The sequence below is a fragment of the Diuraphis noxia genome, unplaced genomic scaffold (genome assembly GCF_037042655.1).
Source record: "Diuraphis noxia isolate RWA-SAM2 unplaced genomic scaffold, SU_Dnox_SAM2 contig0004, whole genome shotgun sequence".
In the NCBI taxonomy this organism is placed as follows: Eukaryota; Metazoa; Arthropoda; class Insecta; order Hemiptera; family Aphididae; genus Diuraphis; species Diuraphis noxia.
Window position 1 is genome coordinate 24,425,730 of NW_028301714.1, and position 18,538 is coordinate 24,444,267.

Genomic DNA, 18,538 nt, shown 5'->3' on the forward strand with positions numbered 1-18,538 from the left:
GTATTAAAGTATATAGGGATTAAGGTATGCGATATATTTATTTTTATTTTTTTTTTTTACAAGAAATAGTATAGGTACAAATATACAATTAAGCACAATAAGTATATGTGAGATTAGGATAACAAAACATTATGGAGTTACGTGAATAAGAAGCCACCTATCAGTAATACTTAGCTTGTTTATTATGTGATTCTTATTAGGATTAAGTTAGATGATCCTTACACCATTTTCTTTTCAACCTGCGACGGGATATGTAAGCCTTTTATTAGATGATTTTCATGATTTTCTAATTTATTATAACATCGTTTATAGAAAATAGCAGCTTCTTCTTCTACTATTTTTATACCTATGTCTTTGTGGTGAGTCATGTTAGAGACGAAGGGTGGGACATTTGTGATTTTACAAAGGGTAATATTTTGGAAGGCCTAAATTATATTTCAATTTGATTTTTTAGCCGATCTCCATAGTTGGATACCATACGTCCATATGGGTTTCAGAAGTGATTTGAATATTTGAAGTTTTATTTTTAAAGATGTGAATTTATTTTTAGAAAGTAATACTTTTAGAGAATGGGAACGGGCATTAAGTAATAATCTTTTTTTTTTTATGATTTTGACATGTTAGTCTTTTATCGAGGTTTAGGCCTAAGTATTTAACAGTGTCAAGAGCAGGGATAGGTAAGTTATTTACAGTTACGTTAGGGCAAAGTCCGTGTCTTAGAGTGAAAGTTGTGTGAATGGATTTGTTGTTGTTTAATTTAATTTTCCATTTGACATACCTTCTGAAGTTCTGAGAGTAGGTTTAGGTGGGATTGTAAATTCCTTGAAGCAATTAGTGGATCATTATGTACTGACAATATGACTTTATCGTCAGCATAATCAGCAACAATAGTATTTTGTGTAGAAGGTTGATCTGCAGCATAAATATTAAATAAAGTAGGAGAAAGTACACCTTCTTGAGGTACTACTGCACTAATTCTGGCTATATTTGAGGTGGCGGAACCTTGGCATATTTGAAAATGTCGGTCTGTAAGATATGACTCCATTAGTAGAAATAATGTAGGAGGAAGAAATTTACGAAGTTTAAACAGAAGACCTTCATGCCAGACTTTGTCAAATGCCTGAGGGATGTTTAAAAATTCATAACTACAGAAGCATTTGTTTTAAGTAGGTTAGTAATTGTATCAATTACTTTATGGACCTGGTGTACGGTGCTGTGATTGGCTCTAAAGCCATGAAAATTGTGAGGACGGGAGAACATTTTTTGATATTATGTGTGGATAAATACTTTGAAGATGAGTCTTTCACAGATTTTTGTGAAGTATGGCAATAGACTTATAGGTCTATACGATGTTGGGAGGTCAGGAGGTTTATCCGGCTTAGCAAACATAATAATTTCCAAAAACTTCCAAAGAGTGGGGAATTATGAAAGTCTCAAAATAGCATTGTAGATATAAGTAAGCAGTATGAAGGCTTTGTTCGGCAAGCCTTGTTAGATCAAACCTTGGAGATTTTTTGCGAAAACAATTGGAGATTATAATTTTAACTTTATTAGGTGTAAAGTATTTTTCTGGGCGAGCACTTGGTAAGGTAGGATGTAAATAATTTTCAACATCGATAATATATTGCGGAATATGGATGTCCTCATGCGGATAAAAAGTTTTAGAAAGGTGGGCTTGGAATTCTTATGCTTTTTCAGCATCTGAAACGGCAAGATAGTTGTTAGCATTTAACAGTGGGGGTGAAGCAGTTTTATATTTAAGTAATCACTTAGTTTCCCTCCATAATCTCACATCAATTACAGATAAAGAGTGTAATTTTTGTTCAATTTCATATGATTTATATTTTGCCAAAGTCTTTTGTTAGTGAGTTATAGCGAGTTTATTATCAGCTGTTTTGTGAGATGGAAGCCTAGTGACTTGGTATTTAGCTATAGACCTTCGTATTTCTACTATTAGGCAGTTAATTTGATCAAGGTATGCTATATGAATTAAAAAATATATAATTTCTGAGTCTGTATATTATTTGTACTCTTAATTTCGTATACAGTGTGATCACGATAAGTGGAAACACTCAATAACTATGTGTATAGGCTTTATATATTAAAATAGTCATAGATCTACATGACGTGATCTGATGAAGTGGCGTATATAGAAATGAATTTCAGGTGGGCTATAGTAAATTAGTTAGTGATCTCTTACACTTAGAAGGTAGATAGCTACAATATTATATTTAACAGGTCGTCTGTTCTACTCGTCAGTCAATCGTCGATGAGGTTGTATTGGTAGGTGAAGGTTAGGGAAATGCTATAAACATAAAAATAAATACATAAGTAATTTATTTAATTTCGTTAGGGAGGCTACAGTTCACAAGTCCTCCCCTTATATACGCCACAGGATATTTGTATTGTTATATCGTATGTAGTCGATTTAGGAAAAGTATATAAAGTAACAATGATGACGTGGTGTTCTGAAAACTCCAAAAATAAAAATAAACATATTGGTACAAGTCAATAGAATATAAATTCAATTGTAGTGTATAACTTTTTTTATTGTGATAGTTATAATGTGTTTCATCTATTTAATATGTATATATTATATATATATACTCCGATGAATAGTCGGGCGCGGTAGTAAAATTTGACCTTTATCTGACGTGAATTGAGGTACAAAATATTATTTCTATTAAAAACCACTGACCGGGAAGGGTAAAGGTATATAGGTAGATAAAGAAGCCGACCACACCCGCACACACAGTGTAATACCAGTAGTAGTTTGGCGATTAGTCCTTAAGGTATATTTGTACGTGTAGGTACAAATATATATATACACATATACATTGTGTTCGACACCGACAACAACTGATGATTTCCTGCCTTCTTCGCGCTTTACATTATTATTATTTAACCTTTACAGACCAAATCCTTTGATGCCACAACGGCAAACACAAATATCCGTTATAAAGGATGAGATGCGTTATAATATTAATGGAATCAATTATTTTGAAATATTTTTTTCTTGATGCATTTGAGGTTGAAATATGCCATACGCGTTTACTATAATATTATAGAACATAAAAATAATTTAATGAGTTCAGTTGCAAATTTGCAATAATATTTTAATATTGAATAAAGTATTTACATATAATGAAAAAACTGGCGATGACAACGCATTTTTTTTAAATAATATAAACGGTACACCCTTTTACACAAATAAAAACACCGATGTCAGGGAAAACAGTGCTAACTGATCTCCTAAAAATAAACAATCTAATAAGAAAGTTTTTTTCTCCAATAGTAGAAATTCTAGTTTAAGTTCAGACTTTTTGAAATTTAAAGAAACTCAAGATACTATAAGCTTACCAGATTTCCCAGCAACATCAAATCAAGGTTCAATTCTTAATGAACCTATTACAATGTCAGAACTGATCTTTAGTCTAAATGAAAAAAAATGCAATAGTTGTGGACCTGACAAAATATCGTTCTCATTTATCCAAAAACTCTCAACTAAAGGTAAAAAAAGCTTGTTAACGAAATTTCGTACTATTCCACGTCAAACCCTCTAAAGCGTTATAGAAACCACTATTCCAAATTTTAAGATTCTTCGTTATGTAGTTTTTGAGATGTAGCGATGAAAGAATGAGTGGTAGGTATTTGGCTTATTTATATATTTATAATCTTATAAGATATATGTACAAGTATTATGAACGAACAAAAATTCGATACTTGTGATAAACAAATATTTTATATATTTACTAGGTTTGGTCGTTCGGTGCGTCTCCTGTCAGACAGAAGAGTACGAAGTTTCCAAAATGCGTATACCTAATGAAAATATATGTTATTATGTTAATATGTCATTAATAATTCTTTGCCATATTTCAACTCTTAACTGAACTAAATAAATGTTGCGACAATTATTACATAATATCAACTCATCTGTGATACTTGATTTCTATCATCTTAACAAGTAAAAAACTGAAATGATTGAGCGATAATGTAGGTACCTACTATAGCAAACAAAAAACAAAAAACAACAGGACTTTAAAACGAAAACAATTATCTGCCTCTGAACCTTCAGTGAAATAATTAAAACTCAATTCAACCAAACAGATTAAATAATCTCATAAACACATGATTTATTTGTTTATTATTAATATATTACCCATAGAAAGTCATAACAAAAAATAATTCATTAAATTTGGTGTGATTAAGGATTTATTTTTAAATAATGTCTAAACAGTTTCTTGAGATAAATGAAAAACTAAAACCTTAATCTATTTATTTTCTCCTTATAAAATTATTAATATATTAATATTACATTAAACAATATTTATCATCGTTGGTTAAACAAATCCAATTCAGTACTGCGTCTAAAAAATTCAACAAATTATATTTAAATGATTTAAAATAAGTTTATTTTACTTCTAACCTAATTTCTTTTCTTAGCTCAGCTGTACTTAACGCGAGTTTTCGACCCATTTGAATTTCTAAATCTTTCTTCTGTTTAATTCTTCTTATTTTCTTTTCCTCTTCTTCGATTTCTTTTTTAATATTACACAATCGTTCTCTTTCAGCTTCTTTCACTCTGAAAATATTTTACTTATAATTTTTAAAAAAAAACTTATAGATACTATAATATTTTATAGCGATACTTTAAGAAAATTAACAATACATGAATATTAATATTGATAATTATATTGATATGTAACTATTAAAACTTATAGATAGGTAAATAAAAATATAAGTTGGGTTTTAACCTAACTGCAATATATTCGTATTTTAAAACGTTAAAGTTTTTTTTTTAATGAATATCCTAAGTAAATACGAATTAAATATTTAATACGTTCATGTATTAATTTTAAATATCCCTCATGATTATAAATTTATTTTATTCGAAAAATGTATTAAACTATAAAGACATTTATCATTCACATTACAGTTTACACTCACAATAAATACATAATTGTTGTTAGAAATAAATGTGTTTATTATAAAATAATAGTTTTTCCAGTTCATACATTAATTATTAATCCATATGGAGAAAAATATGTCCAACAATATATATAGTTTACCTACATAGCTATATTTCTCAAAATTGAGATGCCTTGAATTAGAGCAACACTACTATAAGGGAATAACTCCGAAGTCTATGGATTAACAAACCAACTAGTATGCCGGATAAGCGACTTAAGAGACTAGGAATAGTAAATGTAATGGTGATTGGTACCTATTAAAATATTTCATAATTTAAAAAATATATAGATAATGGTATTAATAATTTTTAATAATTTTATTGTAATAATTTTATCATTCCTATTAGCAAATCTTAGAAAAATTCACCTTTGTATTTTGGCAGAATGTTCTAAGATTCTACGTTTATTTTCTATCTCTGCTCTGAGTTTTTTATTATCAGTGTACAGAGTTGCATTCTCTTTTGCTCTTCTTAACTGCTCATATTGCATTAACATTATACGATCTTGCCATCTTTGCATTCCATCATCAAGTTCTCTAGCTACTCTATGAACTTGACCCATGTGTTGTTCTCTCTGTAAGCTAATTAAATTATGTGTAATTATTAATATAAATACGAGGTCTGTTCAAAAAGTTCCCGAACTATCGTTTCTAAAAATAGAAAAATTACATTATTGTAAATGTTATTATATCAAAATAAAATAGAGAGAAGCATCTATCTTTTCAATTAAATCCCAAATGTTTATTGCTATGGAATCATTAACTGTGCGCGTTCAAAGTAGACGAGTCGTGTGTATTGTGCGATTTTTAAGATGAGTAATTTTCACGAACAACGTATTAATATTAAATTTTGTGTTAAACTTTGTAAATCTTTTACTGAGACTCACAAAATGTTGCAAAATGCTTATGGTGATCAGTGTTTAGGACGTACACAGTGTTGTTAATTTTCTCCAAGACCAAAAAAGCTCGTCAGGTTAGATCAAACGTCAAAGTCATGCTAACAGTTTTTTTCGACAACCTGGGAGTTATTCATCACGAATTTCTACCTGCAGGACAAACTGTTAACCGATGGTACTATCTAGAAGTCTTAAAACGTCTTCGAGAAAAAGTGCGGAGGAAAAGGCCTGAAGTGTGGAAAAAAACTCATGGTTTCTTCATCACGACAATGCTCCGGCGCACACTTTCCTGTTAATTCGTGATTTTTGCGTGAAAAACCAAATGACCGTGCTTCCTCATCCACCATATTCTCCCGATTTGGCACCAGCAGACTTTTTTTATTTCCAAAACTAAAATATCCGTTAAAAGGACAAAGATTTTCTACGATAGACGAAATAAAAGAAAATTCGCTAACGGAGTTACGAGCAATTCCAGAAACCGCTTTCCAGAATTGCTTTCAACAATGGAAACGTCGTTGGCAAAAGTGTATTAACCAAGAGGGAGAATACTTCGAGGGTGATAAGTCTCAATAGCTTGTAAATAAGCACCATAAATAAAAAATTGAAAAATTCGGGAACTTTTTGAACAGACCTCGTATATTAGCAATTATTTAATTTTAATTGTTTTTTTCTATTCGATAATCATAATTAAAAAGTAAAATATTATTTCAACCAAAGTGCAGAAATATCATAAATAATAATAAAAAATAATATATACTCTTATTCTCTACACTAAAATGTTTCATTAAAATTGATAAATTAAAAAAAGCGGTTAAGTAGAATGTAGATGTTGCTCTGCTGTACATTAGGTGGTGGGGTGGACCTCTGAATAGGGTAGGTTAGATTTGAATGCAATGATAGGTATCATTGTATACGAAAAACGATTCAGAACGGAGATGATTTGTCAGTCTAGGATATATTATTATTTAAATATTGTCATATATTCTATTTTGAAACAAATATTTTATTATTTTTTTCAATTAGGACGCATTTTGAATAAGGCATGGTTAATCAATTTTTCCAAAAACATTGCATGTAAGTTATCATAATTCATAATACCTTATATTATCATAAATATACATGATTTCATAATAATTTGAAACTCAAACGCACAAAACATTTTTCTTATAAAGACGCTTCAAATTTTCTCTATAGCTACTTGAAAGAAAACTTATGGAAAACTTAGTGTTGTATTTTTAATTCTTAGTTATAAACACAACAAATTTTATGATTTTTCAACTTCAAAATAACTTGCAAATTTTCACGTTTTCGACAGATTTCAAAAATTTGATCTATAAAGGATTATAAAAAAAAAATTGTGCCCATGTATTCCTATAATTTTTTAATCACTATAAGAATAACTTGTGAGGAAATTTGTATTAAATTTTAAATTATTTTGATTGGGCCAAAAAAATTTTATCGACACTTCAAAAAAAATTTTTCAGAAAAATTGAAAATTTCAGTTGTCTATAAATACCTTAAAAAAAGTCAGAATATTTCGAAAATTAAATCATGTAAAGAAAATGCCAATCTAAATAAGTGGTAAAATTTTCATTTATCTACGACTTATACTTTTTGAAAAATAACAAATATTTAAAATCGTTTGAGGATAAATCGTTATCGTTACACTATTTCGTAAAAATTTAAAATTCAAACGTACTTAACATTTTTCCTATAATGATGCTTCGAGTTTTCATTATAGCTACTTGAAGGAAAACTTAGTGATGTATTTTTAATCCTTAGTTATAAACACAAAAAATTTTATGATTTTTCAACTTCAAAATTACTTGCAAATTTTCGCGTTTTCGACAGATTTCGTAAAAATTTGAACTATAAACGCTTATAAAAAAATTGTGACTAATGATTTTTAATTTTTTTTTAGCTACAATAAGGAACTTTGTATTAAATTTTCAAATTTTTTTGGTCGTCCAACATTTTTTACCGACACTTCAAAAAAAAATTCTCATAAAATTCGAAAATTTCAGTGGTCTATAAATATCTCAAAAAAGTCAAAGATTAAACTGTATATAGATAACACTAACATAAACATTTGGTGAAAATTTCAAGTATTTACAGCGATTAGTTTTTGAATTAGAACCATATAAAAAATCGATTTGGTCGAAAACTGGTTTTGCGTAAAAATTCCCGTTTTTCTGTCATTTTTTTTTTGTTTTTCTCGATTTTTTTGAAAACTGTTGGAAAATGTTTACTTTTGATTTCTATAATGCACCAAGGATATTCACTTTTACATCGGAAACCACCCCCAACGTTTGAAATTGAAGCATTATTTCGACTAGTTATGTCTACACACAAAAAAAAAAACACACACACATCATTGTAAAACCAATACATTCATCACTTCATTCAGAATCTAAAATTATAAATATTGTATATTTTCATTTTAAACGATTTATTGAAATGTATGATGAATCAATATGATAATAAATAATACATTATACCATGTGAGTTTTTAATTAAAAGTTTGTAGATTTTTTACAATTTAACAAAAACTCAAATTTGAACAATATTGGGGTACATTTATTTATAAAATAGGTACGCATTTTGACCACAATATGTCATCAGTGCTAAATAGCGTCTTACTTCATCCAGCGTAGTTTAATATATTTTTCTGTTATAGGTACAGAGAGTATACAATATCTGCAACGGTAATAGCCTAATCTAACCATTGACATAATGACATGCAACATGCTCCTTCGATTTGATATGTAGGTATATAATAAATTGATAAAATTTGAAGTCAAAATATTCATTGATTTTATGTTGTTTTATCATTTAAGCAAATTGCATTATGTAAAATATGTAACTCTCAATAAAATAGATTTTTTCGATATTCCCATTGTCATGTTTATTCTATAGTTTTACCTACTATTTTTACTTTTTCATAATATTTACAAAATTGTATGTTTGTACTAAACTTCTATTACCTAAATTTTTTTGTGACGAATAACAATAATAAGGGTAAGGCCTTATTCTTTCCGATAACATATTATTTATATTGATCAAAATCGAATTGTTAATCACCTTTTATTAGCTAACTCTCGCATACGCATAGACATTTTGTCTAAATGATTTTGAAAAGCTCTGCGTTCTTTCGCTTGGCACTCGTCAAACTTGCGACGGATTGTATCGTCATGTCGTGCTTGAATTCGCTCTAATTGCACAGCATGCCGCAATTCCTCCATACGATTTGACGACTTAATTCTCTACGAGAGTAACAACAATACATATAATTTTAAGAATATTTTACACATGCATATATAAATTGTCTCTGATTTACATATCGGCCAATTTTGTGTGATTCGCTTTAATATATTAATATAGTAATTCTTTTATTAAAAATTGAAGTTTTATAATAAAATTATAAAAAATTATAAAAATGTTTTTTTAATTACAGATGATAATCCACTTTAAAAATAATCCATAATCATAAAATTTAAGCACAGGTCACAAACAATTAAATAATTATATAGTAATTTTATGCATATATTTTTATACATAAAATATAGTATATTATTTAATAATGTTATGTACATATAAATAACCATATATTTATATATATGTATATATTTAAATATAGTTTCAATCTATATTATTTGATGAGTAAGAAATGAATATTCAGATATTATCAATATGAATATTCTATGCATAATATCACCAAATTATTTTAAGACTATTCAATTTGAATATCCATAGAATATTCTTTTATTAATCATAATCATTCAATGAATATTCGTTTTGAACTATTGATGTCATATTATTGCATATTGATAGTATATTCATAGAACGATTATAAGTGGCTCATTTAGCTGTTTTTGGATGAGATTAGTAGATTGATAGAAGGGTGACAGTAGAATCTAGAATATTATAAGATTATTCAATCATAGTAAAATGAATATTCTTTTCACACATTATGAATGTTTTAGTGTTAGTTGGGTATTTATGAATTAACCAATTTTCAAACTTAAAATCCAGAACAATATCTGTGTTTTTACGATATTTTGCCTTTTAAGTGATTTAATTAGCCTTATTACACAATGAAAAATTAATTATTTAAAAAAAAATCTAGGACACCAAAATATCAAATTGTATCCATTAAAATGGTTTTCCGTGAAACAAAATCATGAAGATAATATTTCAGTAACATTATCAAATTTTTACAATACATAGAGAAGCGATTTATACACTAATCATAATGTACCTATTTAATTTTTTTGATAACTTAAAAATAATCTAAATAGTTAATTAATTAATTCGCCGATATTATTTTTTACTTTATTTATCACTTAAATTTACAAATAAGTGGGTATCAATAAAAATATAAATGCTACAAAACAGTTAAAACTTTCTTCTACGTGTTGTGACAATTGACATATCTGCTGTAGGTACATACAGTTTTTGAGTAAGTTTGTCTCACGTAAAATCATTTTTTTTATATCTATAATATAATACCGTTACTACATTGCAATTGCCGTTGTTAGTACTGGCACAGTGGCACTTTTAAACTAGGTACATTTAGTACAATTAGTGAACAAACAATCTGAATTCATCTCAAAATGTCATTAGAATTGCATATACCAAGCCCCTTAAACAATGACTTATTTTTAAGTTTGATAATGTATTCATTCATTCATTCATTCATTCAAATATTAAATCTATTAACTACACAACATTGGTTCCATTGAACAAAAAGTGATAATTTATAGATTTGTAAGATGAAGAAAAATTAGATGTGAGCAAAAGCATGTGGTGTCTTCTTAGGCACATGATTATAATGGATGAAAAATATCAAGTTATTCAAATTAATAAGCATTTTAATACTTTAGCTGTGATTTAAATAAATATAATTGACTAAAAAGTAACCGTATATAGGGTGATTTTTTTATCATGAACCACTCATTATTTCAAAAAGTGTTGACTTTTTTCAAAATATTTTTTTACAAATTTCATGTTGTTAAAAAACAACGTTTTTATTAAAAAATTATGTTTTTTAATATTTTTTACCCTTATAATTTTTTACTTTTTTGAATGACAACCTAGAGTTTTGATTTCATATTCCAAAGCAGAATATTTTTCTAAGTATTTTGATACGTAAAACTCGAATTTTGGACGAGTAGTTTATGAGTTATAAGTATTTAAAGTTTAGATTGGTAGAGTGGAGTGGAACGGGGTTACCCCGCAAAATGTTTTTCCACTACTCCACTCTCTAAACTTTAAATACTTATAACTCATAAACTACACGTTCAAAATTTGATTTTTACGTATCAAAATACTTATTCAAAAAAATTCTGCTTTGGAATATGAAATTAAAACTCTAGGTTGTCATTCAAAAAAGTAAAAAACTTAATAAATTATAAGGGTAAAAAATATTAAAAAACATAATTTTTTGAATTTAATGTGATAATTTGCGGTTTCGTTATAACTTTGAAATGTTTTTACTTATTATATGACATTGATTTAGCTTTTAATAACGAATTCGTTTAATTTTTAAGATCTAGCGCGAATCAATGGTATAGATGTAATAAGTTTTAATTTTTAAAAGTACAGTATTAGATGTACTAATCTTACATATTAAAATCTTAAAGTTGATGTATATAAATATTCAGGAACAGATTGGGATAAAAATTCGGCCCGGGAAACCTGTACCTGAGCCGGCCCTTCATGAAAAAAAATATACTCAAATTTAGTTAAACAAATATATTCATAACTAATTAATACATTAATGCTTTAGTTAATGTTTTAGAAGTACTAGCTACCTTATTGATTATTTCATCTGTGTCTATATTATAAAGAACTTCTTTTTCGACGGACATTAACATAAACGCCTCTAGTTTGGATTCCGATAGTTTGCTCCCTAATTTGTTTTTAATACATTTTAATGTCGAAAATTATTATTAAAATCTGTTATTCTAAAACAAAAAGTACGACCCAGTAGCCCGGCCCTCCGACCCAATCCGTGCCTGAAAATATTAATTAATAGTAATAATGACATTAAGTTTAACTAAATCCTTAAAAACAACTCTCGAATGAACTAAAATTACTTCTTGACTTATTTGAAGTGATTTATTTCTTATTTCATCTGCTTTTTTCTGTCTTAAAATATTTATGTCATGCAATCTTTTTTTGTGTTGAAGAGTGTTCATTTGTTCATAAAAATTATTGTCGATCACGTTTTTATATTTCCTGAACTTTGTGTCTTGTTTTAATGCGTTTTCAAATAACTATAAAAATATATACAAGTATAAAACTTAATTATCTAATTAATTAAAAGCGAGAATGAAATGTTAGATTACCTATATATTTATATATTGGCAGAGGATTAAGTTTTACAGTTAAAATACCGGTAATATAATTTAGCATTAGCACATAGGTAAATGCAATTGTTCAAGATATGCATATATAGGTAATATTTAATATTGTTAAGCAAATTACAATATGTATATAGAATGTGCAAACGACATATTTTATACAATTTTATTAAGCATATGTTAGGTAATAGCTTTATGAGTAAGTACCAGTATAGGTACCTATACATATGCCTAAAGCATAATAAAGATGAACATGAATGAAAAGTAGTATTATAAGACTGATCAAACACACGCTGAAAATTATAGCGCACCTATTATTATGTTAAGGATATTTATATCAAGAGGACGTGATAACCGCATGTGTTGTCTCCGTCTTACAACTGCGTAACATGGAAAATTTTACGCTCAGTAGATCACGTTTAGCTTTGTTAGTTTAAAAGTTAAAGTGAATTGACCTCTTATAAATTTTAAAGGTATGAATATTATTTAAATGACATCATGGGTTTTTTACTATATTTTAATTTTGAAGCGAGTTATAATTTTTTTAAGATATGCAAAAATATTACAATTTTAAAATACTTATAAGTTATAACTCGCTTCAAAATTAAAATGTAGTAAAAAGCCCATGAGGTCGTCTAAATACTCTAAATAATATTCTTAACTTTAAATTGTGTAAGAGATCAATTCACTCAAATGTTTAAACTAACGGAGCTAAACGTGATCTGCTGAGCATAACATTGCAAAAACTGTTTCGCGTGGGACAGAACCGAGAAAGCTACAATTTTAACTAAGAAACGACATTTTCACCATATAAAAAGGAGAATTTTGTTTGTGCAGTTTTATTTGTACCATTTTTATTTTTTCGATATCAAAACTACAAAAAATTTATTCGTTCTTAAAAAACACAAAAATAATGTATTATGAAACAATAAGAACTTTCGAATAAATAAAAACGATATTGCACAGACAAAATTTTTCTTTTTATATGGTGAAAATTTCGTTTCTTAGTTATAACTGTAGCCTTCTCGGTTCTTTCTCGCGCGAAACATTTTTTGCTTTGTTACGAACTTGTTAGACGGTGACAGCACATGCGGATGAGGCGTCCTCTTAACATTAATATAATTTATTATACCTTGCGGTCTTCAATTTGTTGTTTATGTTCATTAACTTTTATGTCTTTTTGTATCATATGTTCTTCCAACTGTCTTTGATTATTCTCGAATGCCATGTGCAGTTCATCCAAACGCATATGCTTAACTCCATTTTCTACATTTCGTTTTGCCGTAATAAAATCTTGCCATTTTTGTTTTTGTTCTTTAGTTAATCGTTTTTCTTCTTCCCGCATTTGTTCCCAAAATATATTTACCCTATGAGCTAGATCCTCTCCATACTGTTTTTCTTCACGTTTTCGCCTCATACTGTCCAAAATCTTTCGATCTTGGTCTGGTATATGAATACCACTGATGTCCATTAGACTTCTGTAAAAACAATAATATATTCAGAATGTTCGTTCGTTCGTTTGTGTGTGTGTGTCTTGTGTTAAACGTAAATAGGTACATTTCACTGTTGTTATTCAATTAAATTTAATATCTTTTTTATGATATTTAATACGTATATTATTATTTTAGTATTTATAATTTACTTCAAGTTTGTGACAAATATATGTAATTTTTTATGAGAAATTTAAACACTATTTTGTTCGAGTTTATATAAGCATATATGCGTGTACCTTATACGATTACGATCATACAGAAGTTAATTTAAAATCGATGAACTATACAAAAATGTTTAAAAATGTTTGCCCTTTGAATATTATTATTCCAAAATTACACAATAATTATACGATAAGTCTATTACACATTCGCGCATAAAAAAAATGAAATACGTACCGAGTTGCGTTTCCAGATCGTGAACGTTTTTTTACAGTTTTATGTTTATCAATCATCTTATCTGGTTCACGTCTTTCAAGGATTGCAATCCTATCGACTTCTTTACACAATTCTTTTAAATCCATCAGGTCACTTATGCTTTTCGATTTTTTACAACGACGTTTTCGTCTTTTTGTGATATCATTGTGTAAGTTTCTATTTTATACATATATATATTATGTTATACATTTCTATGTAAAAATAGGCAGAGGAATTTAATTTGATATTTGGATGTGATATTTATAATATAGTACTACCTAGGTACCTAATCTAATGAAATATGACAATAGGGAATTATTATTAGGTACTATTATTATAATAATATTATAAGGAAATGTATAAAATTCATTTTTTGTAGTTTTTAAGAAAGGAAATTTATGCTACCTATACAACCTACTATTATACAATATTATCTATTCTATAGTAATCAGTAGATATAGATTCCCCAGATCTTGCGCAGGAAATAAATTATTTATGTAATTTATAAATAATTTTTGTATAGTATTAAAAATATTTATTGATAGATATCAAAGTACCTACGTAAGTCATGCTAAAAAATTATATATTATATATTATAATTTACAACGTAATAATTACTTTTCATCTTCATTTAATTTATTTTGAATAGACTTGGTACGTCGCATATTTGAAGCAATATTGTTTCGATAAAAAGACATTTCTTTTCTTAAACATTTTTTTCTTTTTTTTCGTGTTGATATACTATCAGTTTTAGTTTCACTGTACAACAATTTATTTCTCTCTTGTTTACATGCTTCAAGTTTTTCTACATAATGCATAGACACATATATAATAATCCAAAATTTTAAGTTAATTGTAAATATGTACCTTATTATTGGCTACAACCCTGATACCTCTGTAAAATTATAGACATTAATATTTCCACATAGATTTGAAATTGTGTTTTTTTTTAAATTAAATAAAAAAATATTTTTTGGATAAAGATCTTTATATTATATTATAAAATAAAAATAAAATTGTGCGTTTTATAAGTGTATTTTTTTTTAATTTGTCAGAGCATTGCAATCCCAATCATACTTCATATAGTAATAAGGTTATTTACTTATAATTGCATACTTTACACTTTTACAGTGTAAAGTAAGTTTACACCAATCCGTTTGAAAATTTAAATGCGGAATAATTACTTGGTGCCTTAAATAAATAAACTTGCTGGATTTGTGGAAGTACCACCCATAGGCAGGTAGTTATGAACGTTTTAAATATTAAATCAATATTGGATAAACTTTTTGAAGTCGAAAATTTAACCTGCATACCTATCAATTATCATACAGGTATTCAGAAAGTTTAGGTTGAAAAATTTAATTCGTTTACGTTCGTGTTTACTTTCTTTAAAAGGGATAGATAATTACGTTAATTACTTTATATATAATATTTCAATTGCTATTACATCAACTAATGTAGAACCATGTTTATAAATGACTTAGAAAGAATTGAAATACTTTGAAAAATTTTGAAGTATAAGAATTGATAAAATAAACGGTTAAAAATTTTAAGTTTCTAGGTACCTATAGTAATTTGTTTTTGAATAACAGAAAAATAGGAATAGCGGTAGAAGATAATATTATATGGAGTGGAAATTCAATAATAATGTTGAACAAAATTTTAATTCAAGCTCATAAAAATTTAATTTGACTTTTTGGTAGGAATTTTAATTGAATAAAAGTATAGACAAATTTATGAATTTCTAACTCAAAATAATTTGCCCATTTTCGTATTTCAAAGTGTTTGATCAAAATTCTAACTAAAATGTTTATAAACAATTTGTGAATATGTATTTTTAATATTTTTAAACTATCATTGTAAAAAAATATTAAGAACCTTGTATCAAATTTTCAAGCTTTATTACCTAACAAATAAAATTGTATCTATTGGCTTTTATAGAAAGATAAACTAATTTTGAAAATTGAAAACTGAGGGGGTCCGCTAACAAATTAAAATAAGTCAAAATATTTTGAACATTGAACATTTTGCGATGTTTAAACGCTAATATAAATATTCAGTGAACATTTTATGTGTCAAGGGTCATAAATCATAATTCATATGTCATAATTTGTTTTAGTCACACCAAAATCGATTTTGCGTTAAAATTCACATTTTTTCTTCATTTTTATTTTTTCCCGGTGATTTTGAAAACTATTGTCATTTTTAAATTTTAACCTCTCAAATGTACCAACTAGATCCACTTTTCCATCATAAAAGCTATTAAAGGTGAAAATCAAGGCATAGTTTCAAATATTTATCGTAGATCATAGATACAAAAAAAAGACACATCATTGTAAAATCAATAGGTATACATTCATCTCTCTGTACAGAATCTAAAAAAATAGAAAGTAGGTACATCTGTACCTAATTGTAGAGTACCTAGGTATAAAAAGTGTACTGCGATTGTATAACTAACTAAATTGCATGATGTATTTATAACATTACTAGCTGATCTCCATTTTCCATACAAAATACCCACTCTATATAACTCAAAATTGTTGGTTGATTCGACGTTTATACCGGCTAATAGCCATGATCAAAATTTCCCATGGATTTACCCTATCCTCCATAAAAGATTTTTAACACAGTAATTTAAAATACGCAGGACTAAAAGTAATCATAACATTTTATCGCATACTTAGCTTTGTAAAGGTGAGACAATTTTTAAAACTGGTAGGTACCTAATAACAAATTGCTAATTTCTTATTCATCCATTCTAAATTAATAAATCTCAAATTTTAAATAAAAAAATTAACGGCAACTTATAAAGATAAAATATAGCCTATGACACTTACGAAGAATTTGGCTTTCTAATGGTAAACAATTTTCGAAATCTATTCAGTAGTTCCAGGGATTACTCTCAACGTCATTAGTTGACTTCTCTTAATACTTGTATAAGTATAGATTACCTACCTATTTAATTATTTTAATAGTTTATATATCATATTGTAATTGACTTTTGAGTAAATTCCTACTTATCGCAAAATAGTGTGGATTTCCCATTATCACGATATTAATCTAAATATTTTGAAAATTTCATTATATAAGTAGGTAAATTAATTTTTGCCAAAAATATTAGACAGGTACATAAGATGTCGTTGCGTATATAGGTATAAAAAAAAGTAAGTTAAATTTGTTTAGACTGTTTATTTGAGCATCTACCACAAATATTGTTTCTAAATTACAATATAATATAATAATATTGTTAAGAATTAAAATTATCTATAAAAATAATTGTATTTAGGTATATTATATATTGGTACCTAGTTATAAGAATTGTTTATTTCAATATGAAATACTTATGAAGAACAAAATTTCCACTTTTAGACCAATCGTTAAAATTAAAAATAAATCCAATAATTTCTAATGTCTAATAGGTACATATAAATTAAGGGTTGTTTTATATTTTGAAAATTGGATCATAATATAGAGAAAATTATTAATATATAATGAATATTTCAATTAAATAACTTAAGTTATTCATTTTTGAACATCAAAAAAACAATATCGGGTGCTTTGCCCCTTAATCCTCCTAGCCACCCATATATTTTAACCTATTAATGGGAGTTATGTACCCCGAAAGGTATTTCCTTATAAACTTTAATAATTCTTGGTTTTTGAACCATATTATATGTTATAACTGAATATGGATTACTTGATGATGGTCGATAAATATTTTAGAAATTATATTAAAAATATGCTGAAAATATACAGCTCACCAACAGAAAACGAAATAGTTAGCGTTTACAAAATTTAGGTTCCTGTTATTGATCAGTTTTAAATAAGTTATATAGTGAAGTATTTTGTTTTATTCTAATTTTTGAACAAAATATCTTTTCATTTCATAAATATCATAAAGCCGTATAGCCAAATTATATGTACCTACAAATCAATATTTAATAATAACTGTTCATTTATTTATGAAGAAACTAATTAGTAATTACACATTTTCAAGCACCCAATATTTTATTTCAATTTTTAATTATACTTACCTTGTCTAATTTTTTCATGCTGTTGATAAACTGGATAAGCTAACTTAATTGACACATCAAGATCTTTAGAAATGTCTGCGGCACTCTTGTACAATAACTCATTAGGCTATGAAAATCATGAAATTAAATAAAGATACTAATACAAACTATACCACTTGCCTTTATTCTAGCTTTGCGACAAGCTAATAGTGATCGCGGACTAGTCAATATAAAAGGACTCAAATGTCCACACGTATCAAAATTTGTCAAATCCAACACATCTGAAGACATTGATTCCGTAACACTACTCCCCATTGTTAAAACACACAGCTTAAATTTTATTCTTATACAATTAAATAGTGTTAGTACTAGAATATCTGTAAGAATAT

The 18,538-nt window shown here is 27.2% G+C and overlaps 1 protein-coding gene across 2 annotated transcripts; it reads right to left on the bottom strand.

Annotated features, from left to right (window-relative positions):
• Positions 1-4,194: 4,194 nt before the first annotated feature.
• Positions 4,195-18,517, bottom strand: LOC149055879 (uncharacterized). 2 transcript variants are annotated; one of them, XM_089227852.1, is made up of 10 exons: positions 18,330-18,517; positions 18,171-18,276; positions 14,755-14,941; positions 14,119-14,313; positions 13,362-13,707; positions 11,963-12,142; positions 8,946-9,127; positions 5,338-5,550; positions 4,427-4,582; positions 4,195-4,367 (listed from the first exon to the last, which is right to left on the bottom strand). In XM_089227852.1, the coding sequence occupies exons 1-10, from the start codon at positions 18,462-18,464 to the stop codon at positions 4,331-4,333; spliced, it is 1,737 nt and encodes a 578-aa protein (XP_089083978.1). In that variant the 5' UTR covers positions 18,465-18,517; the 3' UTR covers positions 4,195-4,330. The 2 variants fall into 2 exon arrangements, with proteins under 2 accessions (XP_089083978.1, XP_089083979.1); XM_089227853.1 differs by lacking the exon at positions 11,963-12,142.
• Between the last annotated feature and the right edge of the window lie 21 nt (positions 18,518-18,538).